General features: G+C 35.1%; 6 protein-coding genes across 6 annotated transcripts; 2 read left to right on the forward strand and 4 right to left on the reverse strand.

The window, feature by feature from the left end:
• Positions 1 to 147: 147 nt before the first annotated feature.
• On the reverse strand, positions 148 to 1,981 carry LOC102591540 (amino acid permease 5-like). Its single transcript, XM_006346180.2, has 2 exons — positions 1,886 to 1,981; positions 148 to 912 (listed from the first exon to the last, which is right to left on the reverse strand). Exons 1-2 carry the CDS (start codon positions 1,959 to 1,961, stop codon positions 569 to 571), a joined length of 420 nt encoding a protein of 139 aa, XP_006346242.1. The 5' UTR covers positions 1,962 to 1,981; the 3' UTR covers positions 148 to 568.
• Positions 1,982 to 3,581: 1,600 nt separating this feature from the next.
• On the reverse strand, positions 3,582 to 5,250 carry LOC102598369 (uncharacterized). Its single transcript, XM_006346031.2, has 2 exons — positions 4,721 to 5,250; positions 3,582 to 4,103 (listed from the first exon to the last, which is right to left on the reverse strand). The coding sequence occupies exons 1-2, from the start codon at positions 5,124 to 5,126 to the stop codon at positions 3,823 to 3,825; spliced, it is 687 nt and encodes a 228-aa protein (XP_006346093.1). The 5' UTR covers positions 5,127 to 5,250; the 3' UTR covers positions 3,582 to 3,822.
• A 356-nt stretch (positions 5,251 to 5,606) lies between these two features.
• LOC102598709 (probable galactinol--sucrose galactosyltransferase 1) lies at positions 5,607 to 9,832 on the reverse strand. Its single transcript, XM_006346032.2, has 12 exons — positions 9,434 to 9,832; positions 8,493 to 8,743; positions 8,309 to 8,399; positions 8,079 to 8,127; positions 7,897 to 7,988; positions 7,704 to 7,811; positions 7,074 to 7,619; positions 6,789 to 6,930; positions 6,630 to 6,697; positions 6,401 to 6,535; positions 6,103 to 6,320; positions 5,607 to 6,034 (listed from the first exon to the last, which is right to left on the reverse strand). Exons 1-12 carry the CDS (start codon positions 9,622 to 9,624, stop codon positions 5,655 to 5,657), a joined length of 2,271 nt encoding a protein of 756 aa, XP_006346094.1. The 5' UTR covers positions 9,625 to 9,832; the 3' UTR covers positions 5,607 to 5,654.
• Positions 9,833 to 14,017: 4,185 nt separating this feature from the next.
• On the forward strand, positions 14,018 to 14,651 carry LOC102599037 (chaperone protein dnaJ 11, chloroplastic-like). The gene has a single exon (XM_006346033.2). The coding sequence runs from the start codon at positions 14,086 to 14,088 to the stop codon at positions 14,578 to 14,580; it is 495 nt and encodes a 164-aa protein (XP_006346095.1). The 5' UTR covers positions 14,018 to 14,085; the 3' UTR covers positions 14,581 to 14,651.
• Positions 14,652 to 16,557: 1,906 nt separating this feature from the next.
• On the forward strand, positions 16,558 to 17,366 carry LOC102599358 (chaperone protein dnaJ 11, chloroplastic). The gene has a single exon (XM_006346034.2). It carries the CDS (start codon positions 16,674 to 16,676, stop codon positions 17,157 to 17,159), a length of 486 nt encoding a protein of 161 aa, XP_006346096.1. The 5' UTR covers positions 16,558 to 16,673; the 3' UTR covers positions 17,160 to 17,366.
• A 462-nt stretch (positions 17,367 to 17,828) lies between these two features.
• LOC102599686 (enhancer of mRNA-decapping protein 4) lies at positions 17,829 to 27,877 on the reverse strand. Its single transcript, XM_006346035.2, has 12 exons — positions 26,822 to 27,877; positions 25,230 to 25,279; positions 24,997 to 25,153; positions 24,698 to 24,916; positions 24,034 to 24,162; positions 22,203 to 23,801; positions 21,176 to 21,535; positions 20,985 to 21,104; positions 20,544 to 20,714; positions 19,274 to 19,429; positions 18,973 to 19,098; positions 17,829 to 18,474 (listed from the first exon to the last, which is right to left on the reverse strand). The coding sequence occupies exons 1-12, from the start codon at positions 27,647 to 27,649 to the stop codon at positions 18,166 to 18,168; spliced, it is 4,224 nt and encodes a 1,407-aa protein (XP_006346097.1). The 5' UTR covers positions 27,650 to 27,877; the 3' UTR covers positions 17,829 to 18,165.
• Positions 27,878 to 27,993: the final 116 nt, after the last annotated feature.

A 27,993-nucleotide genomic window follows, 5' to 3' on the forward strand; every position in this document is an offset into this window, starting at 1 on the left:
TAATGTCACAATAAGGTCAACAAAAATTTAGAGTATGTCAAATATTCCACAATCTTTACATTGTTTCAATTGTGATACAGTAACTATCAATTTCTTAAAGCCACATGAGTTCACAGTAACATGATTATATTTATATTTTCTGTTCTTCTTAGTAGACTTTTTTTTATTTTTCCTATCTATTTCCAGGGATGCAAACTCTCAGTCACAATAGCTACACATAAACTGTTCAGCCTTCTCTCCTAAAGTCATCCAACTTTCATATGCAAAATAATTGATGACAAAGATGATAACAACAAAGTTTTATAAGAAGGTAAATCAAATCCCAACAGAGTGATTTCTCTCTTCTGCCTAAATCTTGGTGATAGAGTTATCCAACATATGTAATAGTGGTAGGTAGCAGGTACCGATCAAATAGCCGAGGTGGATAAATTAGCCCGATTTAGTGGCGGAGCCAGGATTTTCACCAAATGATTCCAAAACATGTATATACATAAAAATAATGTTAACCATGTATAAAGTATAAACAGTGTAATTTCCGCTGAAGGGGTACAGATGAACCTCCTCGGCCCTAGCTGGCTCTGCCACTAGGCCTGAACACTACAAGACAATAATAAGAAGGTAAAAGATATACAGTGAAGAGTAACTTACTAAAGTAAAATCCTGCAGCTTCCAATAAAGAGTGATTTGTGGTAGGGCCAAGCACAGAATCTGGAGACTTATAGCAATCACAAAGTATGGTAGTTGCAAATAGCATCACTACTGCAAAGAATAGAATAGCCAATGGACCAGCTATCCATCCTAATTGTGCTATACTCCATGAAAGTGATAGTACCCCTGCCCCTATAACCCCTGTTATAATATGTGCCGCTGCAGTCCATATTGTACCCTTTTTCTCAATATCTGAGTATACAACTAAAAAAAATGAACCAAAACCCAAATTAGTACTAGCAAACTAACAACCCCAAGTCATAAAGATAGTATCTTTAACAAAATCAAGACCCCATTTACTACACCTATTCAAAAAGATAGAATCTTTAACAAAATCAAGACGACATTTCGCTACACCAAGTCAGAAAGACAGAAGTTTGAGGCAAAATCAAGATATTATTTTGCTACACCAAGTAATAAAGATGGAATTTTAATCAAAAATCAAGGCACCATTTACTACATCTATTCAAAAAGATAGAATCTTTAAAAAAATCAAGACAACATTTTGCTACATAAAGTCATCAAGATGCAACTTTTAACAAAAATCAAGATACCATTTTGCTACACCAAGTCATACTCCCTCTATTCCATATTAACTGAATTTGTCCGGCAATGCAGACTTATTAAGAAAAACATTCAACGACATAATTTAAACCATATTTTCCACCATTGTACTTTGTGAAATCATAAATATAACTTTGCAAGTAGTTCAATTTATCTCCTAGAAATAATCAAACTTTATTAAAGGAAAGGACAAATATGGAAAAAAATTCAAACATTAATTTTGAACTAAAACCTAGTTAATATGGAATAGAGGAAGAAATTTTTGTGCTTACCATCTGAGCAAACATAAAGATGGAATTTTGAAAAAAAAATAAAGACATCATTTACTACACTTATTCAAAAAGAAATCAAGCCAAATACACCAAGTCAGAAAGACAGAAGTTTGAGCAAAAATCAAGATACCATTTTGCTACACCAAGTCATAAAGATGGAATTTTTAACAAAAATCAAAGACACCATTTACTACCCCTATTAAAAAAGATAGAATCTTTAACAAAATCAACACAACATTTTGCTATACAAAGTCATCAAGACAGAATTTTTAAGAAAAATCAAGATACCATTTACTACAAAAAGGTCATCAAGATAGAATTTTTAAGAAAAATCAAGATACCATTTGAATCAGAAGAGCCAGAAAATGTTGCCGGCAGTAATGGGGTCTCTGGATTATGTTCTATTCCACCAGCCATGATTTTTTTTTTTTCTGTTTATGTATTCCTCGTACAATATATAAGAATATAATGAATAATAATGGGTCCTGTTGTTGTTTTTCAATTGGTTCTTTGCCTGTACAACTAGTCAACTATGGCATTTTAATATGAGCAATTAATATCTATACAACTTTTTCTCTGCACGTCACCTATTTAAAACTTCCAACTATAGGTGAGCCTACTTAGGTCATGATTTTGACAATAGGTGAGCTTATTTATCTCATGATTTATGAGAAAATTTGACAAATAGCTATAATTACAATTTATGTATTTTAGCCAAACATAGTTATAATTGTTGTATCAGGTGGAAGAATTGTATTGGAGGTATAATTGTACATGCTAAAGAGTTATATCACAAGCAATATGAAAGTGTAGTGAAAAAATTATATGACGCGGGTTATCAAAAGTGTTGTATGAAGAGGCTATCAGGCATGATCGCGCTAAAGAATTGTATTAGCACATGTATATTTGATACAAAATGTAATTATGTTTCGGAATTTTTTGAAATTGAAGTAACATTTCATGAGGATATGCAATTTTTTTCCTTTTTTAGTTTATGTCTACAATTAGGTTCACTTATTTTGAATTCGCTCCACATAAGGCAACGAATTGTTTTATTTTTAAGATTTTAAGTTAGGTCACACTAATATGTTTGTGTCGTATAAGACTTATCAAATTTAGTTTTTTATCAACATAATACCTATTAAAAGAGAAACGTTACTTATTAGATTTATTTTCATTTTTAGAACGCAAATCTAAATTTTCTCATCAAGAGTATCATATTTTATGATACGGCAACATTTGGTGATAGTTACTGAAACTATTATAATTGGAACATTAATCTTTAAACTTCCTTTTATATATGGTCCAAATAGTCTTGTCTAATTTTTGAGAATACTACAAAAAGATACTGTTGAAAATCAACGATGAATCAAAGTAATTATTTATAAAGAAACCTACGAGGAACTCTTAGACGAGCTATCCGTGGTGAAGTGATAAGTACTATGTTATAAAAAGTCTCAAATTCAAGTCCTTTAAAATACGAAATTACCTTTATCAGAGGACATTTTATCTTTAATGAAACTTCCTAGCGCGAATCCAAATTTAATCAAATTTCGATCTTAAACAAAAACTACCTAGATAAGCTTCACGTGGCAGAGTTGAAATTGCTACTCCTATTAAAGTTTTTGGAAGCTGCCACTTCAGAAAAATCCAGCCAACCATCAGTCTCATCAACTTTTTCAATCATTGGGAACTTTTTTTTTTTTTTAACTATCCGACAACTTTTACCCTTTTTAATGTGTAATGTTACTTATAATTAAAATATTCATTTAAAATGACAAGACATTACCAATTTAGTCCAAACAAGAAAGTTCAGATTTTGTTTCCAAATTGAAAAATTATAAACTCATGGATAATACTCTGTGCTTGTATCTAAAAATGTTTAGCTATATTCTGGGGATTTTTTTTCAAATAATATAAAATAGGTTTAAAAAGAAACTTGAAGCTAAATTGTCTTTGTATGACTTATAAATCACGAGTTCGAATGCAACTCGAAAGTCATCTCTGTGAACGCCTGCTCATAGTCATAGATGTATAGACCAAACAAAATCCTTGCACTAAAAACATGTTTAAAAAACAGCACCAAATATGTACATACAGTAGAAACCTAAAGAAGTAGGAAGTAAAATGACTAACACATTCACCAAAAAGTAAATGTACAGTGCTAAAACAACTAAGAAATGAAAGACAAAAGAACATCTATCATAAGCTGCAACTCAGTAAAAAACAAAGTTTATAAACTAGCCACTTCTGAACATACATACATATATGTTCTTAATTAAGTCTCTTGTGGGATCTGTCTTGGCACATTTTGCTGCAAATAGTCACCAGAAGTGGCCATATCTTTGTTGTGTTGATTCTCCTCCAACTCATCATCATCATCATCAACCTCTACAGTAACTACGTGGACAATAGTAGCTGTTTCATTTTGATCATGTGGATGTTCCTTTAAAGACTCAAATAACTCAACTATTCTATCTACATGAACTGGCTCTGAACTAGTGCTGCCCTGTTGCGGCTGCTGCTGCTGCTTAATAGCCTCTGTTCTATCCTCAGTACCTGCAGGGGAAAATATAAGATCATAAGTTTCAACAGTTTTGACTGTCCCATCAATGTTAATACTTTATGACTAAAAAGTTTCAAAAGTGTTGATGTTGTTAGGATCAAGACCTGCCACACCTTGGCTCTAATATTTACTTATTGGGGATTAAATGCTTGGAACCAAGCATCATGTTCGACCATGACTTTATTTCGAGCCAGCGCTCAGCATATTGGCGTTACCCAACTACTTTCTTTATCATATGAATTGAAATTGAAACGGTTTAGCATATATATGTGAAAATTTACTAAAACCTCACCCAAGTACCAAGTTGGGATAAAAAAAACTAGCATATACAACCACCCCATATGCGGGGTCTAAAAAGATTTAAGTGTACAAAGACCGTACATTCCCTTATCTTCTTGTTTGTGAAGGAAGAATAACCAAATAATGCAACACAATAAACGAGGACCATAGGCAACTACGAGAAAAATGATACTACAAGTATACAATGCACCAAACTAGCACCAAGCCTATCCCACCAAAAAGGGAGACAGCTTAACTACCTACTAAGCTTCTATCGTAGCTACACGAATATAATTATGGAACCATCAAATTAAAATATGCTTCAAAATACCTGCCACTTCAGTGTCATGCTCCTCCTCCTCCGTCTCCGCTGGTTGAATCATTTTATCCACAATAACCGGCGCATCATCAGCACCGCCGCCATACTCTCCGCCCGTAATTCTACCTTTAATTACCGACCTATACCCCAAAACAAACGACGACAATCCTAAACCTGCCGTAACTCCGGCCACCCCAAATCCCGCCATAGCAACTCCAAACACCGCAGCAGCACCAATTAACAGAGGACTAAATATAACTAGCAACGGAGAAGTTACTACCAAAAGTATAATTGAACTAAGTAAACTAAAACCCATTAACCCCAAAATTGGGGCTTCAATTGCAATTCCAGCTATTGTTGCCCAAATCTTCGTCTTTCGGGTCGGATTCACCGCCATCATTTCCCTGTTTTCAGCCATAATATTTTTTTCTCAACACTTGTATAATGATTATCTGATCATATATTATGTTCCATATTTGGACGATTTATGAAAACAGGGCACGTGTCTGATACTTTTCTATACGTGGTGCATCGCAAACAGAGTCGATTTTTTTTTGAAGTTATCGTGGCATTATAGAGCATACTTTCATTGTTTATCCAGTGCAATATATGTTATCTGATTATATTTGGATCACATATAAATAGTAAATCTACCAAAAAATAGAGCATAGGATAGAATTACTATAAAAAAAAAGAAGATAAAATATGATTGTTAAGTACTAATAAATAACGATTAAACTAAAAAAATATATTAAGGTAACAATATGATCAGACCAAAATCAGTTATCATATAAAATGAGAGTTTTCGCCATGTTACCTTATGATGTAACAAAATTTAAATAATAATCAGACACTGCTCTCTAAAGTTAAAAACTCTGAGTAACTGGAAAAGAGAGACTTAGTTCACAAGTCTTCAATTCATCCATTTATGATCATCTTGCACTTTTCACATTTCAACTTTTACATCCCAAAGGTATAATTCTTCATCAGGAACTCTAATATTAATGGTGATTAATCCAGAGGATTCGTCGTAATCAAAATGTACTTCTTCATTGTCAACTTGTATTCGTTTAGGCTTCCCAGATGAATAAGCACCAAACATTCCACATCCGCGAACCTTCATGGAAACTAATCCACATTTTCCCTCTGTTTCATACTTCAGCTCTTTGATTGCTCCTCCTGAATTGAACATATTCACAAGACCAATCGGAGCAAATCTTGATCCTGTAGACATTTCATTGATTGGAACAACTGTAAAGACTTCATATTCTCTCGCGTTTAGAGTGATTGGAATCGAAGCATTTTTAGGAAGATTGATCAATTCCCCTGCATTGGTTACAATCAGGTCAGCAAAATGCAGAATAGGGGTAATAGAAGTGATTAAAACAGCTTACTATGAAGATGAGAATACAGAATGGCATCGCCAGTCCATCCATCATGAGCAATCCTTGGTAAGTAATTGACATCAATAGCGCGAACAATCCCAGTTATCGTCCCTGGTTGACAATCGTGGATTAGATTCTTCTTGCCAACCTTACACCATCCAGCACCTTGACAGTTGAATACACCGATTACTCCGTTGAAATCGTTGAGATTCCAAATCTTCAAAAGACTGCATATACATAAGTGAGATTAATGTACATTTTTTACAAAATACATCACAGTTGAAAATGTATCTGATCAAGCAATTACCTTATCCCGTCTCTTGCTGGATCAGAAAACAAGCAGTCTCTAGTTGGCCTTCCTGGAAGTTTGGCGCGTAATATGGAACCATCTGGAAGTACAAGCTTCTTTAGAAGATTAAAGTCGTGCTGTCCAGGCTTGTCACTACATTGCAAATAGGCAGCGATGAGAAAATATTAACGAAAATTGGATCATAAACCAGATAACTAGCTGTTTTTAAGGTATATATAAGCAGTACCTGACATAAATAGCACAGCCTCCAACTGCTCGTGCTGCTCCGTGGTATTCAGCCATGGGATGCACACTCTAACATATTACAAGCATTTTAGTGAGTTAAACCTTTTTTTGATAAGTTGGGAAGTATACTAAGAAATTGAGATTCATATCATCAACTCACATGAAACATATCCCAATCAGGCTGCATGAATTCACCAAGGAAAATGGTGTTGTACGCCACTGATGCTATGTGAATTGTGTGTGATGCAGGGTCTCGTGGCCAGAAATCATCTGATGCTCTTATAACAGCTGAACGCTTTGCACTACACAACGAAAGAGAAGTAAAATGAATCAGAATATGGTACGAGTATCTAGTATCTCATCACAATAATTATCGGTTTCTTAGAACTAATTCAGCTTATAACAATTACAAGCAAGAAAGAGAGGGTGAGCAAGAAAAAATTACCTGAACAAACTATCATTACTATGGCTCATGCATGAAATAATTCCATTATCAGGAAAATTTCGAGCAATAGATGCCTCTAATGCTTGATGATACTTTCTTGCGAGTTTTACTCTTCCACCATGACCAGCTCCAAGTGTTTCAAGGATGTTCTGAACATCTACTTTAACCCCATCTATACCCGCAGAAGCAAGGTATGAGTGCAGTTCATTATAGAAGTATAAAACTTTCTCAGGGTTCACTAGACCAAGACCGTTCTTTATCAAGCTGCTCAAAGCATCATCAGGTTCCTGTGACTCAGTCCCGGGAGATGAAACTGGGAAAGATAACTTGGATTCGTAGTGTTCCATCCCAGGGACCCCGGGTCTCACACCACCCCAGTAACCAGCAAGTGCATGCCACATGTACACATACTTCAAATTGTGTTGGTCTTTGATATTGGTAACAACATGTCGAAGTCCCATTGCAGGATCGTTAACCCTATGACCTTCCTTTCCATTTTTCTGAAACTTATGGTTCTCTTTGATATGAGTTAGCCTGTTTGCAAAGCTGAAAACGACCAAAGAACGATCAGAACGTTTTAAGGGGTTGCTAAACAATGATGATGATATTACTTGTTTTCCATCTACTCACTTTGCATGGTTATCAGCAATGGATTCGATGCCATTGGGATCCATACTCACTGATTGCCATCCATCATCAATGAGTACAAACTTTGGGGGAATACCTCCTTTCTCCAAACTGCAAAAGACGTAAAAGTTTCAGCACCCTATGCAATGCAGGAATTTAGAATGTTAATCAGTATCTAAAAATTGAAGTTGATTACCTCTCTAGTCCTTGCTTCACTCCCTCTGAAGAAACGGTTGTATAGAAAGCATCCCACGTGCACCATCCGAACCAGTTCAACATGTCTGGCATCTGAATCATGACAAAGACACACAGTTACATATATTCAAAAGTTATGATGTCAATGGCACTTGCAGAAATCAGAAGACATTCAAAAAGTACCTTCTTTCTATCACGGTGACAAAATGTCTGTAATTGCCTCTCCACCGTCCTGTGTTGATAAAGTATTTTAACCATTTCAGAAAGGCAAAATGTCTATGGTACGGTTATCAAATTGGTGCAACATATGAAATCTATAGGATGACTCTATAGTTATGAGAGGACAATGAGTTGAACATTTGAATAAGGAAATTTCAAGAATGGAAACCATGAAAGAAAGGACTAAAACATACTTGACAGCATTAGTAATGACATCAAAAGGGTCTGGTCCAGCTGCTACATAAACCAAATGGCTTCCCTCGAAATCTTGCACAGCAGGATCTCCTGCAATCAACCATCATCATTAGCATCACGAAAATTGGTAAAGACCATACGACAAGATCCAAAATGTATCAATGGAGATCGTAATATCCATACCACTTTCCAGACATATCTCTAACTCGTCGTTTGAATTCCCTTGAAGAACAGCCCTAAAATCTCCCTCTAGAATAGGCAAGAAAACAACATACAATGCTGAATTTTGCTGGTTGTCTTGATCAAAATTTGAACCATCATTTCCTTCCACAATCAAAAACTGAGTCTCAAATGGTATATCTTGGCCAGATGTACCCATTCTCTGTGTCATCCACCATAACTTGAACCGGAAACCACACATAAATCTCAATCCTCTGCAAACCATTCAAACACATAAATAATTTCCTTGTTAAAACCAAAAAAATCACAACACAATCATTACAACCAAAAAATTGCAAATTGTACTTCAAAACTCCCAAGGATTCTCAACATTTCTCCCGTTTGGCCGTAGATTTTAAAGTTGAAACTTGAAATTTTTATTTTTTGAAGTTGTGTTTGCACATGCATTTGACTTGAACGTTTTTATTTTTTGAAGTTTAGTGAGTTAAATATCAAGCTTTGGGAACTAGAAAACATTTGAAGATCAAATTTCATGGCCAAACAGCTATTTGAAGATACTTTTTCAAAATCTGTCTAAACGCTAGCTTAGATAAAGAACATGGAAAGTCTTTAATGAAGTTAATACACAATATCCTCTACAAACCATAATCAAGCATTCAACAAGTAAATAACTTCCTAGTAAAACCTCACATGAAAATCAAAGAACCAAAAACCAAAAATGTAATCTTTACAACAAAAAAATACAATCTTTACAACAAAAATGCAATCTTTACATAAGAACTCCAAACAATCTCAAACACTTAGATAAAACACAGGGGATACCTTAAAATGAAGTGAAAAACAAAAAATACCATTATCATCAAAGAACCCTTAGATTCATAAACAAAAATTCAAAAATTAAAACCAGACAGAGAAAATAACTATGAAGAAGAAGAAGAACATACTGTAGTTTGCCAATAGGGAAGACCCTATGACTACCAACTCTGTCTGAGTTAACACCAAGAAATGCCCCATTAGTGAAAGCTTCACCATTTGGCTGACTAACAATAATATTTTCATCAACATCAGTTAGAATGCTTTGCCCCAATACATTAAGCTTCCTTTCAGCTACACAAATTCCTGCTCCTACTGTCATCTTTTTTCTTTCTATAACCAACAAAACTACCCAAACAAGAAAACACCCAAATGAAAAATAATATGATCTTTATCTTTCTAAGACCAAAAAAAACAAGAAATCTCAAAAACCCCACAAAGAATAAGCAATGACGAGATCAAAACTTGTATAGTAATTGAAAAAAATGTATAAAAAAATTGGAGCTGAGAAAAGTGGAGAATAGAAAAGCTTGGGAGGTTAATATAATAGCCGGATTTTGTGCCTTTTATACAGAATATTTTAGGCTACGTTAGAATCAAATCTCGTTTTAAAATAAGTGTCATTTTGTATATTCAAGTAAAAATAAGTAAGTATATTTTTTTAACTATACACTTATTTCAATTTTTTTAATAGTATTTATTTTTCATTGATTTATTATGTATTATCTTTTATTTATTTTTAATGAACGTAATTTTTATTAAAATGACACTTATTATGAGACTGATAGGTATTGCGTAGGTGGGGGACTAGTTGCTCAGTATGATCCAATCTGGATTTTTTATTATAAAATTTCTTGATCTTCACAAAAAATAATGTTGGATTTTTTCTATTTTATATTACTCAATTTTTTTCCTTATACTTTTCCTTTTTTATGGTAGGAAGCAACATAATGAAATGGAAATATCTTCAAAATAATTCAATTCATTTATTTTTTTAGGTAATTAAATCTTATCCTTCCATTCTAGTTGTCATAATATTAAGCATGTAGTTTTTTATACTTCGATTATTATCCTTTCTTCCTTTTTCAAAATGTTTTAATATGGTTTTTGTAGTATTTTTTCATTATATTTTGTTTTCATTTTTTCTTTTTAGATCGTACTCATAAAATACACCAAAAATATTATTTAAAAAAAAAGAAGAGATATCACGGGGTGCAACAAATGTAGGGTCGATTTAATTATTATCATGTAATTTTGTGAAGTAAATTTTCTTTGTTTTTGACTAATAATTCCATTCATATCGTGATGACTTGTATATGATGTGTCAATAATAGATGCATCAAGCCACTTGAATGAACAAACAAACTATGAAAGATAAGTTACATTGTAGACACGTCAGCTTTGATATGATTTTGACATAAACACGTCATCGACAGCTCGGATACTAGTCCGAAATAATGAGAATAATTCTAGGTCCTACAAAATTTAGGCTCAAAGTCGGTCAATCATATTTCAGAAAATTTATGGACTAATATATACGAAAATTGAGATAATCTTGATTTTTTATTTCGTGACTCAAAAACTCCATAAAAGCAACGACAATCCTTGAAAAACAATGAACATCATTCACTAGGTTGTCACGAATGGTTCTACAGACCACAATTGAGGTTAAACGAAGTCGGGAAGTTAGTCCTTAGATTTTGTTTCGAGGCATGAAAACTCCAAAATAAGTGACGTTGGTCATTGAAAAATAATGAGAATAGTTCACTAGGTCGTTTCAAATTGACCTATAAAATTTGGGATCAAATGGATTCTGTCAGTCATATTCTAGAGAATTTATGGACTAATACACATGAAAAGTTAGGATAATCTTGAATTTCTATTCTGTGATCCCCAAAACTCAAAAAGAAAGTAACATCGGTCATGCAAAGGCAAAGAGAAACTTTCACTAGATCGTTCAAAATGGACTCACAAAATTTAAAATTAAAGAGTCTTTTATTCATATTTAAAAAATACATGAACTAATACACACGAAAAATTAAGATAATCCTAATTTCTTGTTTCTAAGTTGAAAACTCCAAAATTTGATAATTGAGAAATAATAAATATTGTTTATTAAGTCTTATTGAAGTATAGTAGGATTTTCTCATTGTTATTGTGTGTATATTTAAGTTTAATTACCCTGTGATATTGTTCATTCAATCTAACTAATCAAAATTCCTGTCAAATAATCAATTAAGTCCACCGAGAATATTTGTTTTTTCCTTCATTTTTTAATGATTTTATAAAACAAAACACAAATACAAAAGGAGAGTCCACTAAAAATAGTAAATTATCAACGAATTTCTCAAAGTATTTTTAGCTTCAAAACATGATCGAAGAAGTTAGAAGAATTCCAAACTAGTTCGAACATGCTATTTATGTTCTAATAGGGGGTATAAGATGGAATTATCTTTTATATCGAGTAAGAATTAAGCATGTAAGGCTATTAATTCATTTATTTATACTCGATTTAATTTGATTGTCTATTTGACACTTTGATTTGAAATATTATTTATTGAAATGAATAACAATTGTTGTCCAACAATTGATTTCTCCATTTCAATCAAGAGAAACATATGATTACATTAGATGTTAAACCAATAATCATCTCCTCCATTATTATTTTTTCGCAAATAATGCCACAATTATGTGATAATGGCAGATGCAATCATGGTTACGTGAATCATCTGCTTGCAATTTCAACTTTCAAGCATTTTCCAATAAAATTATCGTTTTTCAATTTATTTATTTGGTTTTGACCTGATTAGAAGTTTTAAAAAAAGATTTTTTAATCTTGTGCTTTCAAAATAAAGATATATAGATGTATCAAAATGTCTTTTAATCTTGTAGTTTTAAGCATGTCATGTCGAAAGTTAAAATTAAAGAATTGTCAAAAAGAAAAAAATGACATTTTTTTTAACAAACTAAAATTGAAAGTAAGACAAAGAAATCGAGGGAGTAAGCAATTTAAGTTTTTTAACAATACAAGCTTCAAACAAATATAATGTAGCTGAATTTCATCCATTTATAATGTGATCTATGGGCTCTATTTTGATCCTTACTATAACCTTGCCTCTTAAATTATGGATTTTACACAAATATGTTGAACAATTCAATGCCAAAGCCTCATCCATTTGCCTTAAGTGGGCTCATAGATATAAAACCCATCTAAATGTGGGCTCAAGTTATATATATTTGAGTCATCAAATGGCTCATATTTTATGATTTAAATCCAAAAAAGAACAATAAATAGACTGATTTCAGCAAGACATGTCAACTATAACAATCAAAGACCAGCAAAAATTTAAAATGTAGGAGTATCTATTTTTATTATTATAGAGAAATGTGATGCATAACGTTATCTAATTCAAGAAATTAAAAAAATGGTCAGTTTCAACCAAGTTGAAGGGAAAAAAATAAAAGAAAGATTTGAAGTAATGGTAGAGCACAACTGTTGTTGACACATTATATAATTTATAACTACAAAATTTTAGTCGTGTTATATGAATTATTTACTATACTTAGAATTTAATAATCGTTCGGGAAAATGTTTCTAGAAGGTATAGTACATGTGGAAATATTGAATGATAAGTATTATTTCACCACTAATTAAAAGTTTGGGATTCAAATCCTACATTCCTACTTATAGAATTACATTTATTAAAGCACGCTTTATTTTTAACATAATTTTTTTTTATACAAATCTATATTTATCAAATCTCAATATAAATATCGGACATCGAATCTCGAGACGAAAAGAGATTTGTATAAAAATTGAAGGGGACGGTAATAGTCAAATGAAGAATAGTGACATTTCACCAAATTGTGTGTTTTTTGTGTGGTGAAAGGGAAGTGCTATAAAAAATTATTAAAAAAATAAAAAGGGAAATGCTTCTAGAAGAATTGTCACGTTAGAAATGACCATCATTAACTATGAGCTTTGAGACCACAGTTTTGTAATGTTCCAAATTCCTACATTCAACATTTAAAATCTAAAAATTCATCGATTTCAAGTTAATATGTATGTACTACTTCTCTTGTAGTGTTGCTAAAGTTACAATATCCCAAGCTAACCAATGTATTTTTTTATTTTTGTGTTGAGATTCGATTAATTTAATTCGTACGAAAAAAGATTCACTTTTTAGGTAAAACATTACTTGTCAAAGATGACTCGAATTCAAGACTTCTAATTAAGGGCTTGTTTAGACATATGATATGGAATCATAATTTAAAATTACATAAATGAAAAGTTAAAGCTTTATTTAGACATATAATTTTAATTTAGATTTAAAATTATGATCACAAATACATGTTCAAATATTAATTTGAAATCATAATTTCATATCGCATGTTAAAACGTTTATTAATAATGAAATCATATTCTTTATCCCACTACTAAATTACAGGGTTTGTACTCAGCTAAACTCAATAATTTTGACTTAAATCATGCATTTCAATTATACTTTCGAAATGATAAAATCAAACTCAATATCACTCAATTTATTTGGTATACGAAATCAATCCAACTCGTCTATTTGACACCTGAATGAGGCTAACCAATGGATGAGTACAAAGGAAAAAATGCATAGTCAGCACACAGTCTTTTAAGTTCCAACTGTAAACCAATAGAAACAAACGGTGGGTGCTTAATATCTATATAAAAACAGATCTGACCTTCTCTTATAAATTTGTAACTCACAACTTTCTTCATCTCACTCTACTGAAAAAAAATCATTTTCCGATGGTCCAATCGCTAACTCTACCGGCCGGAAATACTTTCCGTTTTTCTCTTCACAGCCCTCCTTCTTCCACCGCCGGTTTCAGATCCGGAGTCACATTTCCCCGAAGGAATAATGGAACAGCAGCGGTATATGCCGCCGCCGTTGCGGAGGCACCGCCGGTATTGCGAAGAAAAACACCGGCGAGTCTCTACGATGTGCTAAGGGTAAAATCAAATGCGTCAGCGAAAGAGATAAAATCAGCTTACCGGAATTTAGCTAAGCTATACCATCCCGATGCTGCGTCTCTGTCGGAGGAATCTTCCGACGGCCAGCATTTCATTGAGATTCACGAAGCTTATGCTACGTTATCAGATCCTGTTTCTAGGGATCTGTACGATCTCAAGTTAAACATGAGCTCCGGCCGACAAGGATTTGGGAGCTCCGGCGATGGAATTCGTATGAATGGGTCAGAGTTTTACCCGACCCGAAGATGGGAAACGGATCAGTGTTGGTGATGTCAGATGATTAGGATTTAGGGGACCCACTTTGCCGCGTAAACACTGTATATGGCATTTTATTAGTTGGAGATTAGATATGTATATATCCTGTATTTTATTTTTTTCCAATTTATCCTGCTTTTGAGGATCCAATGGAATTTTAATTTTTTTTTAGAAACAAAAAGTCTCCTTTGAGGATATGAGTAAATACATATTTGACAATTTTATCCCTTATTCATATAATTCATATAAGGCTTATCTTAAAAAAAATAAAAAATGAATAAGGTGTATTATGATAACAACAGTGAAATTTAATCAAGTAAGGTCATGCAAATTTTACGATCACTTTGTGCAGATAGAGAGGTAATTTTCGAAATCATGATAGTCACATAATTTAATATTATTTTATTTTCAATCTATGTGATGGTATTTGACTTGCATAATCTAAGCAAAACTTCTAAAACATTTAGCAAGATATAAGACACAACTAAAAAAATATTCATATAGATAGTATTTACTAGTGAGGAATTTGATTTGGTGGAAGACACGATGGTTATTATTTTCACATGAGGCGTGATGAATCAAAATTTTAATCAATGGATGATCTTCTACTAATTAAGGAAAGATTTTTTTAAAAAAAATTTGGGAGAGATAGTGGTAAAGCACAACTATTACAAAGACATGTGATAATATTACTAATTTTAGTGGTTTAAGAAATGGTTTAAAGGAAAAGGTTTCTAAAAGGCTTATCTTATAATTGAAAGCAATTTGTAGTGCATGAAGACCTATCCAACCTTCAAAGTACAAACCCAATTTTAGATTAGAAAAAAAAAAAAAAAAGTAGACGTATAGTACCAATTAATGAATAATGACAATGACTTTTCTCCAATTTTTTTTTTATCTAGAAGCATTGTCCCCCACCCCTCCCCAATTTTCAAAGTATTAAATGATATGATTCAAAATTGGTTAAGAGTCCAAAATGATCATTCAAAACTTATCTTAACATGATTGAAAATTGTAGTTTTGACAAGTCAATGAGTCATTTGGAAGTCTCAAGTAAAAGTATTCAGTTACTTGAAGATAAAACTTTGACCCCAATTGTAAAAAGAATTTGTTTTGAGTTGGATAGAGTTTTGTTGTATTTTGACACACTAAGGTATATTTTTGACTTCTTTGAACTTAGTTTCACCTCCGTTTCTTTTTGAGAGCAATTGTTTATCAAAAAAATTGTCAGTTTGATTAGCAGTAAAATTTATAAAATGGGGTTAAAGGCATTGAGTTAAAGTCGATGATCAATTTCATTTCTTTTCGAAGAAAACATAAGAAGGATGACCTCTGGAATGTTTTGATGCCTTCTATTTTTCTAATAGGATGTTTTTATAGGCCAAAAAATTGAATCGTCACTTTAGTGTTAAAGACAATATGCTTAGCACTAAAAGGCTATACATAAACTAGTGGCACTTGCCTAAGCTATGACATTAGGCTCAATTGGAGACAGGTTGACACCAGACTCGAAATTTATTATTGATCTTTCTAAGAGTGTCGCCTTGAGTCGTAGGATGGCTTGCCCTCGGGGAGAGGCTGATCTCGCAAGCTGCCCAATTATGGTAAAACTTTATCGAATCAATGCTAAATAGCTTTGTTTTAATTTAATCATATACCACAATCTGATTCGTTCTTTCGCAAAGACACAATATTTTTTTCTATGTTAATCCCTAATTTTAGGAAGTATATAATAGAAAATAGCAACACTAGTTGTCCTTGTACGTCAAGCATTGTGTAGTAAAGTCCATAATTTATACCACTTCAACAACATATGATAGAAATTCTACATCTACTACCACTACAACAAGTCTACAACTCTAAATCTTATAGAAGCTTAATAAACAAAAAGCTCTCAATCTTCTAGAAGATTAAAAAAAAACACAAAAAAAGAATTAAAAAATGCCTAATCAGCACACAGTCTTTCATTTTCCAACTGTATTTCTTAAACAAAAAATCGGTGGGTACGCCCGCCGTCCTCGGTTTAAAGATTCCCTCTTTTTAGACTTTTTAGCTTTATATATAATCCTCTTTCTCACTTTTCTCTTTCATCCTAAAATTTTTTTGAAATGATTCAATCCCTAAACCTAATTTCTTCATCTCCCTTCCCCTTTTCCGTTCATAAATCATCCTATTCCGCCGCCGCGCCGGTCGGATCTAATCGCCGCAGTTTGTTCATCGGAAAGAGTAATCGGAGGGGGACAATATGTGCATCTGCCGTTGCCGAGGCTCCGATGATGATGGAGAGAAGATCGGTGAGTTTATATGAGGTGTTAAGAGTTAAAAGAGACGCATCACCGAAAGAGATTAAGGCTGCTTACCGGAATTTAGCGAAATTGTATCATCCTGACTCTGCTTCTCTACCGGAGGAATCGTCCGACGGACGGGATTTCATTGAGATTCACGATGCTTATGTTACGCTATCTGATCCTTCAGCTAGAGCTCTATACGATCTCAAGCTGAGCGTGGGCTCTCGCCGGCGAGGTTTTGCTCGGTCGGTTGATGGATTTCGTATATACCCGACCCGGAGATGGGAAACGGATCAATGCTGGTGATAGGAGATGATGATTAGGGACCTACATTTCTCCGCTGTATTTTTTTTGTCAAATGGCATTTAGATGGAGATTTAGCTTATATGTACATACTACATCCTGCTTTTCATTTTTTTTTGTTCCTTTTTTGTTCTCTGTCTGTAATTGAGCCATTGGCAAAAATGAAAAAAAAAAAAAAGAGAGAGAAAATTTTCTTGTTTGAGGAACAAATACTTGTGTTAATTCCATATATGGAGGATAGATTGCAGGCAAATCAGCTCTACGCACCGATTTTCTATCATTTACCAGAATTTTCTTCTTTTTTTTGTTGTTTTGAGTGTTATTTCGAAAGGAGGGCAGCCACTTCCTCTTTCGGGCCCTTCCAACCCATCAAACTCCTCCTCGGAAGATTCATTCACGCTCCAGGTCCTGGCCCATGACTCACAATTCAGGTTATGAATCTACTCCGAAATAGTAGGATTCATACGCTGGAAAATGAAAATAGGCATAGACTGATTGTAAAGAAAGAAGTCTAAGGTGGAAAGGTTGTATATAGTACCAGTAAAATTTAGAATTTCAAAACATTATTAATAAACTTAATTTAGCAAGTAAGATACACATCTAATAAAAGCATTTGCTTACAATAAAAAGGAGCTATTCCTTGCACATTGAAAAACTTTAGAAGAATGACAGTTATGAGTTCCCACTTGAAATGAAATTGCAATATAATAAAGTAACAATGTACAAGCACAAAATTTCTGTAATATTCAACATCCAAAAACACCCAACTCTACAACTTGAAAATTCCTTTTTTTTTTCTTTTTCTTTTGCTAAGTCTCTACAACTTGAGAATTCAGGCAAAATGATTACAGATTTTATCTAGAAAGAGTTGAATAAAAGGAGAGAGATAATTGGAGGTTGGTGTACACTTCAATTCTCCGGTTACGACTTGAAGCCATTCCATGAAATCCTCTGGGATTTGTACAGGCTTTTTCTATATTCACCAAATATGATATTGCTCTTGATATCATCATTTAACAGCCATCAGCATCGAATTGATAACATGCACAAGAAGCCGGATGATTGAAAGTTCAGCAGGAGGCGTGGTAGCACTGTTTCTGCGTTGTAGTAACATCTGATATACTTGCTCAAAGATGGGCCGTACATGCACTACGATCAGTGGGTCATTTGGATTTATGGCAGATAGCACATCCCTCATCCAAGAGAGTTTTTGGACTGTCTCTGAGCTAATACCACATGATAACTGCTGAAGAAGTGAAAGGAGCACTCCTTGGCTCAAAGGGAGGGGATTCAAGGATAAAATCCCAGCCAAATCAACCTGGCATAAGACACCAGGAAACGGTCAGGAATAACACCCTACCACAGAATGCCATCGTCATTTTGTTAGCGCAACAAAAATCAGGAAGATCATTATATCCTACAAATCCCCATTACATATCTCAAGAATTAAATGCAAGCACATAAAATTCATTACAACAGAAATTTGAAATTCTTTGGATAGGTTCTGAGGTAAAAGAACTTTCTTCTCTGTATCGTCCCAATTTTATTTGATGTCAATGAACACAGATTTAAGGTAAAAACTTTTAATTGGACAAGGTAAAAGTATGCTCTAAACTAATGGCAGAACTAAGTTTTTCATTTTTGTACAAAAACATTAACACCATTAAGATGCCCCATTTACTTCCTTCTCTCTCCCCTAACTGTGCCTCTTTTCCTGGATCTTATTGGTCTCTTTTATTCCCCTTAAAACAATATTCCTCAGAAACGGGGATCTACCTGATAACCCTATAAGTAAGTGCCAATGTAAACAGTATACCTGAGAGCATAACCATGACACAATTGACACATCACTCATTTGTAATGCTGCAGTGAATGCTTCCTCATACTTGTGCTCCCCCAACTGTCTAGATATCTCTTTGGTTGGATCTGGAGGTGTCTCAATCTATATTGCAGACATAAAAACATGATGATATCAAAGTAAGTAAGACAAAAAGAAGAAGAGGGTGATAGCAAAGTATAAGTAGCAAATTCTTAATAACAAAAAGTAATAAGTAGTAAATTCCTAATATCAAAATATGAGCAGCTAACTCTTTGATCCACTAAGGTATGGGAAGAACCTTTTCATGTAGCAATGATCCATTATTCATGTGGTTGAGTGGATTTGCTGATTGGGAATTTGCTCCAGAAACTGCAAGAGCAAGCAACTGTCTCTGACTATCAGCAAGCTCTCCGCTCAATGTCTGTGTCATTGCCGATGCTGAATTGATGGCATCCTGACAATTGAGTCTAATGAGTATCTAATTTTAAGGAGGATGTGATTCCAGTCACTTCCGAAATATATCCATAATTTAAATATCTCAGAGTCTATGCAAAATCACATCAACACATTCACCAGGTATGGAAGCAGGGAGGGAGGAAACAAGAAAGAAAACTTCCACATGAACAAAGACAAATTTAATTATCTGTTAGGAAAAAAATAAATAGATGTACACATAACAAAGATACCACTCCCCCCTTCCCATTTTGAGAAGATTAGTTAACTCCACTCAACTATTAACATGAGAGGAACAAGTGATTTGTCTTGTTTCAGAAACATAAGGTGTACTGAAAAGTTGTATTGAGAAATGAGGATAATGAAACAAGCTGTGTAATATATTGGATGCTTGTTTTTGGAGAATAACAGTGAAAAGTGGCATTGATAAATGAGGACAGTAAAAAGTGGGCACAACTCATCCTTTTGTGATAGATTAATTGTATGGACATTTTCTTTAACCACTTTGGGACAGAGTAAAGTGGAAGGAAGGCAATCTATTTGGGGGAGCTGAGTGTGTATATTTAAATCAGCGAGTGGCCATTTAATATGTTGTAATAAAAAATAAAAGTGAACAAAAACACGATAACTGAGTCAAGAATACTCACTATCTAAGTTGCGCGGACTCTTCACTTTCGATGCCGCACCCGTGTCTGATTCTCCAAAAATACACTACTTTTGGCGAATCCGACACGCACCTCTTGACATTTTTGAAGAGTCCGAGCAACATAGCTCACTATAAAGTATAGATTACAGGATTTAAACAACTAAAAAACGTGTGCCCCAAACTTTTTGATGGGTTTGGTTTTCAACTTCTTGGAACACCAAACAAATTCTAAAGATGGTATTATAGAGATCCAAAGAAGAAAAGGTGACTTGCTGAATTCAAAACACAGTAAAGAATGAGAAATAAGTCAACACAGGAAGTGAAAGGGCTATACCTTAGTCAACCAACTTTGCATTTTGAAGGCATGATTAATTGATGTAGTTTAGATAAAGTAAGAGCAGAAAAAGAACAGTTCAACAAAAGATTAGCAAGCAAACAAAAGGATTAATCAAAATGTAAAGGTCCGTACTCTTAGAGCAATTGCCAAAGGCGAATGCACGGACTCAAATTGCTGTTGTGCAGCAACCGTGTGGTCAGCAATGCCTTTCTGAAATGTTGAATTTACTTGCTCAAACATTGCCTTGCATGACATCTCGAAGGCAGGGATCACTGAGACTTCCAGAGTAGATTTCAGTGTTTCCTGCATGACAGTTACAATGCCATCAGATAAGAAACATTCAACATTTATTTGAGGAGTACAGTATCCACCTAAAGTGAGGTGGGCAGCAGGAAGGGAAGCAAACTGAGAGGATCATGAAGTGGCACTCTTAGTGCAATATGATCATAGATGACAAGAGTAACTAGAAATCGTAAACCATACATTAAGAAAAAACATGAGCAGCACGACATTGCGAGAAAAATGTTGTTGTACACAATACTGGCACTGCTCAATCAGAAACTTTCAGCTCACCTGAAGAGCTTGCTTGCCAGAGGTTTGGAATTGTGCTTGGATTTGTCTAGCTACAGTAGCTTCAAGTTTGGAGTTTACTGATTTCTCTAGTTGGTTCACTGCCTTGTCACCAACTCCTTTCTGCACCATAACATTCAGTCAAGCACAAGCAAATCCAGACAAGAAAAGCTTCAGATTTTCATAATAATAACCTGGAATGCCTCTGAAATTGCAGCTGATATTGTTTTCTCAATAGTAGGGGTAATACTGCGTGCTACAGCTTGTCCAACAGCTGCTAGCTCTTTCTTCATTAATTTTTCCATCAGACCTGGCATGTCCTTGTTTAAGCAGTTAGAGATCAAATTGGTAATTTGTTGTGTACGATCACGGAGAGACTTCTCCTGTTTTGCACTCTCTTCTTGTAAACGAGCCCATAAAGCATCAGAATTGGCCTTAACAGATTTTTCCATGCTCCGTCCCAAGGCAGCTTCAAGTCTTCTTCCTTCTTTGGTCACTGGAACAGCAACCATCATTTCCATCTGCTTTTGTGTTTCTTTTTGCATAGTCAGAACCTACATGGAACAGCAAACAGAGAAAAAAGACAACACATAAGAATAAGATATCGAAGAGCATTACTACATGAGTATTTTATTTTATTTTGGTTTGGATTGGTACTGTAATCAAATCAATAGAACTGCAGGACGGTTGAAATGTCAGCATCTTTTAACATATCTTCAGTACAAGACATATTTCAATGATGTAAAGAATGCTCTTCCCACACAGAGAAGCATATAAAAGAAAATCAGCTTCCACCACTTGAGGAGGGAGTTCCTTAATGAAAGTTCTGATAAAAATAGTTGCAGAAGATGAACACATACAAAACCACCAAAATTATGGAATTTGAAAAAATTGTCCAACAGATTTCAGGAGGATAATCAGCCAGGCTAAGAAATATTGCAGAAGGAAGTTAGAGGACACATATAGAACAAGGAAAAGTACGAAGATACCATTCATGAATGATGAGAATGATGAAAGTAACTATTATAATTACATGGAATAACCTAAAAGCTAATGCATGAACAGTGAGGATATGTCAAACTAAGTACCAACACAGGTAAATTAAAATTAAAACAAAAAAATGAAGAAAAATATATACAATTATAGAGGCATAACAAAATGAAAAGTGCACTAAACTAAACATATATAAGTACATATGCTCTTAGGACAAAAGGCAAGCACCTGATTTAGCATCTCACGCATGGACAGAATTTGTGAGAAAGCACTTTCCATAGAAGGGGTACTTGAGCTGACAACAGTGTCATTTGGAGAATCTGTTGAATTAAAAGCACTAGGCAATGCTGAAGATGGGCCAGACACTTGAGAATTCTTCCCCTTTTGCTTTTTCCCTTTTGCACTGGGAGCTGATGGTTGATGAACAGTGACTGACATAGTTGAGTCTAAATCTTTTTCAGAGATGTCCTTTGCAGAGTCATGGTCTTCCTCTGGTGTAACTGAAGGTTGAGATGGTCCCTCACTTCCACTAACCCCATCAAACTGCCTAGATTCCTCTACAGGATAGGTCTCAGGAGGTAAGGCACGACATTCTCGAGCCATTTCTAATCCAAGATCAGATACTTGAGAGCAAAAAACTTTCTCTTTATTTTCAGACACAAAAGAATGAAGGTCTTGAGAGCCCATATCAGTTTTTTGACTGAATTTTGCTTCACCACCAACTTTAACCTCCATCTCTACAGTGCGGGTGTCATTGTTAGTTACAGCATCCTGAACATTCATTTCTGACTCACTTTTCTGCTCATTAACAATGCTAACCTCAGAGGATGATCTAGCCATCAATATCTCTGAAGGAGTCACCAAATGAGTTGGGTGCTTGAACTTTACAGGATGACTGATACCAGGGGGAACATCATCCCGTGACGTTTTATGTTCATCGTCCAAGGAAGCAATATCTGACAAGTTTGGGGGCGTGCCATCCTTTTGCGGATCAACTGGATATTCAACAACTTTTTGATTTCCAACTTGGTCATTATCAAAGGTCTCTGCCCCAAAGCTGTTTGACGGACCTCTAAAACCAGATAAGTTTCGAGACAATTTAGGACTCAAAGGAGGAGGAGGTGATGCACTGGGGGCAATATCATTATCACTAGTTACACTGGGCAAAGTAGACGATTTAGTTTCTGGAATGGAGGAGGTGGTCGATTCGGTAGGTGCAGTACTTGTAGGATATCTAGCTGTTTGTGAAATCTCAGAGTCAATGTCATGCACTGCAGATTTAGGTGCTGAACTAGATAAAGGAACCTCCTTCTGTTTACTTCCTGGGGGGTCAACAGGAGCAAATCCTTCAATGCTTGCAGCATCGCGCGAAATGCCAGATTCTGTCCTTTCAAAAACCACACTCTCTGTTGGAGGTGGTAAGCACTGGGACAGGTCCAAGGCATACTGCTGAATGGCCTGTGTCTGTACACAATACACCTGCACAATCTGTTCACCATGGGGCAATAGGTCACTCGTCCCAGTGAAACTCAAAATTGGCATGGTGACTGTAAATCCTGCTATGTAATCCATCCGGGTAGCCTCGGGATTCGGGCCATACTCTAGATGCACAGCATATATAGCATTCTTTTTTGCATTAGCTAGTAGGAGCAGACCTGCTTGAGACAAAGCTACAACTTGGTTAAAAAATGCCTCTTCGACATTAGCCTCAGCTGAACTCTTCAGCTCCAATGTCTGTGTACAGCGCCATGACTCAGCATCACTGGGAAGCAACCAGCCTTCTTCACTCGCTGATGCCCATATCTTTATTTCCCGATTAAGAGGACCCTGAAAACCTTTAAAAGGTCAACTCAAACTCAAGAATCACCAACAGGCAAACTCATGGAAAAGAAAATAGAGAGTTGTGATTGACATTCAAATGGGTTGTCATTTGAGAAACAGATCAAATAAAATTAGCATGGACAGCAAGTAAATGAAATCCGAGAATATGAGGTTATCTAAGAAATAAAACAGTTGATTCTGACCAAAAATGGCCAGCACAAGATGCAGTAGCACATACCCCAGTGATGAGTACGATGTGATCTGGGCGGTGTGGGGCAGCCGAGAAGGTAACAGAACTAACAGGATGACCATCATGAGGCCTGAGAACTGCGATTGGAAGTGGCTTCCGGTCTTCCCATATCTTTATCTGGAAAAAACAGTAAAATCCACAGGCACCTGTCAATAGTCAATACAGAGGAACCAAACTTTTCCAACTATCCATGCTATATATCAACTTGCAATGAAGATCAGACTTAATCATAGCTTCATTACAGAATCTTAAACGGGTCCAAAAGGTAAAAGATAACGAATGCCTAAAACCCAAAGAACCATACAAGTACCGTTGGAAATAAATATATCAGGAACCGAAAATTTTCACATTCTATTCTTACCAACTTCTTAACATTGGGAGGTAATTTTTCAAAAAAAGATACATACAGTCCCCACTCAACAACAAATACAAACAACTCAACTCCAAAAGTTCAGCTAATAACAAGTAGTGGTCAGAGTTTTTTGGTTAGGTTATCATTTTCACAACAAAAATCATGTTAAGTGATATGAACCATTAAATAAAGGTTATGCCAAGGATACCTTTATCAAACAGTTCTTTCTTTAAAGAAAAACTGAAAAAGGACATTGCATAAACAACTAAAACTACAAAATAAAGCAAAATTCTCACGAACCGTGCCATCCACTGATGCAGATACCAAACGAGTGGTCATCCACTGGCACATTGATAAATCAGTCACTTCTCCATCATGGGTACCAATAAGCTGTACCCCGTCAACCAACTTGTCAACAGGACACCTCAGAGGTTCATCTGCTGAAAATACTACACCTTTTCCCACTTTAGTGGTATCAATTTTCAAAATGCATTTCCCGATTCCAACCACAAGAATTTCCTATTGAAGAGAACATAAGAAAAATTAAGCACAATGTCAACAGAAGAAAAGGATAACCAAAAAGAGAGATGGGTAGCTACTTGTTTATGACAATGCCAACAAACACGTGGGTGAACAGATTCCCCTTCACCAACAATATGAATAGCAATGACAATCCTTCCTGTAATTTGTGGCTTCTCTTCTTCATCTGGTCCTTCAGTAATTTTCCATATATAAACCCGGCCATCAACACTCGCACTGAGACAAAACCAAGTTAGAAACATAAAAAACTTACTACATAAGTATGATAAAATACATAAGAGCAGACCACTACCTAGCCAAGAGATGAACATCCTCTGCAAAGAAAGCCATGTCTGTGACCCTCTGAAATTAGAACAAGATTTTCAAATGACTACAATAATGGATTTTTATCAGTAAGAACAAAGTAGATTATAATTTCCAGATTTTTATACGTCACAAAATCAATAATTCCTTTTTGAACCAAAGAAGATTCCATATCAACGATTTATACAATAATCAATCAATAAAAAAAACTCCTTCAAGAGATATACTAATAAACAAATGCCAGGAAGTCATGAACAAGAATTCTGTGTCCGCTCAAAAGTCAAAGACAATTATCATTAGCGCCTTAGCGGGATGGGCTTAAACTCTGAACTTGAAAGTACACGGAAGTCTTCCAGTGGTAAGCCATAGAACAACAAACATATGTGCAGATAACAGCATTTTGTTTGTTTCCTCGAGACACAATTAAATTTTAATGCATATTAATATTATTAAGCTTATTCTTCAAATCACGTAAAACAAAGCATACTCTCATCTCACGTGAAACCGACACGTTAGCTAGAATGCAAATATGCCAATCAAAGCTTCCGATAAACATATGTGCAGATAACAGCATTTTGTTTGTTTCCTCGAGACACAATTAAATTTTAATGCATATTAATATTATTAAGCTTATTCTTCAAATCACGTAAAACAAAGCATACTCTCATCTCACGTGAAACCGACACGTTAGCTAGAATGCAAATATGCCAATCAAAGCTTCCGTATAAAACATATGTGCAGATAACAGCATTTTGTTTGTTTACTCGAGACACAGTTAACTGTAAATGCATATTAATATTATTAAGCTTATTCTTCAAATCACGTGAAACAAAGCATATTCTTATCTCACGCGCAACTGACACGTTAGCTAGAATGCAAACATGCCAATCAAAGCTTCCGTATGAAACATATGTGCAGATAACGGCATTTTGTTTGTTTACTCGAGACAGTTAAATTTAAATGCATATTAATATTATTAAGCTTATTCTTCAAATCACGCGAAACAAAGCATATTCTCATCTAACGCGCAACTGACACGTTAGCTAGAATGCAAATATGCCAATCAAAGCTTCCATATAAAACATATGTGCAGATAACAGCATTTTGTTTGTTTACCGAGAGTCGAGACACAGTTAAATTTAAATGCATATTAATATTATTAAGCTTATTCTCCAAATCACGTGAAACAAAGCATATTCTCATCTCGCGTGCAACCGACACGTTAGCTAGAATGCAAATGTGCCGATCAAAGCTTCCGTATAAAAGCAGTGTCCTTCAACCAAAGTAAACTTTTTCCATAGTTGAAAGGCACGTCAGAAAAAATACCAAACAGACAATTGGGCGCCCTCGTATCAGGCATAAATTTATCAAAGAAATTTATCAGGAACACGTTGCACACTCTAATGTAACTTCCCCACAATTACCACCATCATCACATTTACGATTGGCAACTAGCATAAATTGTAGCATTATGCCTATAAGGTTTGTATAACAGATAAATAATGATATTCCAGCATGTACTAGCTAAGAAATCCAAATAAACAGAAAAAGGCAGAAGCTTTGAGAATCCGAATAGCCAACCTGCGCAAGACCTTTAAGCAATGATCTCAATGCAGTATTAATGTTAAGAACCCGAATAGCCCCCAATTTCAATCCGTAACATATATAGGTTTTGTTAACTGCAATTTGCCGGCCTAATACAAGACCGGGATCCGAACCATACTTAGTAATAGGAGTAACCTCCAGCTGTGGCTGCACCTCACTAGGAAACCTAACATCTATATCATAAACAATATGATCACCGTTCAAATGTCTCCCTTTAGGTAACTTACTGCTCGGCATTCTCATTGGTCCCGGACCCGAATGAGCAACGCCAACATTCGGTCCAGAAGAGAAATCCGAAAGCTCAGACCCCGAAGTAGTAGGTTGTATGGGAGGCATAGGCATAGTGGACTGTATCGGAACTTCCATAGTAGACGGTGGGGCACTCAACAGTGCCATAAGCCTAGCACCAGGGTTAGGGTTAGGGAATTGATGAGGACTACTAGTAGGTGGTGGTGGTTGAAGTGGTGGAGTGGGGAAAGACATGGATCTCTGCTGATGCATTAACTGGGTATCATGCGGTGTACTGTATTGCGGCAAGTGGTGAGTGAATTGAGCGTGATGATGAAAAGGGGTTGTAGTCTGAGGTGGGTACGGGTAAACCCCACCGGGTCCGACTCCGGCGACGGTGGGTGGTGGGTAAGAAGCGTTTGGAGGTGGAAAAGGGGATGGAATTAAAGTAGGGTTTTGGGGATTAGGGTTTGTTGGGGTTGAGGGTTTGAAGAATTTGTGTATATCAAATGGTCCAGTACCAGTACCAGTACCAGTACCACCTGGTTGGTTCGGATTGCCAGGAGAAGAAGCCATAAATGATAGTGACAACTCAAAGGTGCTTATTTAAGAGGAAAATAGATAGATACAGATATACTGTACGTATAGATTTGCAGAGAAAATTAGGGATTTGGATTGAATCGTTGAAGAAGAAGGAGAAGATGGATCGGTTTATGGATACTTTTGAGATCCGACTGAAGAGAGAAAGATGCAGACTTGGGAGCAGAGCCGCCAGAGAGATGAGATTAGTACTTTTATTAACTTTTCTTAAGTACTTTTTTAAGATTTTAATTTTAGTGAACAATAAGGATTAGAAAAATAAAAAAACTTTTATCATTTTAGTCTTGATATTTTTTATTATCGTTTCTAAGAGTTTGAGT

This window comes from Solanum tuberosum, unplaced genomic scaffold, assembly GCF_000226075.1.
Source record: "Solanum tuberosum cultivar DM 1-3 516 R44 unplaced genomic scaffold, SolTub_3.0 scf00076, whole genome shotgun sequence".
NCBI classification, from domain to species: Eukaryota; Viridiplantae; Streptophyta; class Magnoliopsida; order Solanales; family Solanaceae; genus Solanum; species Solanum tuberosum.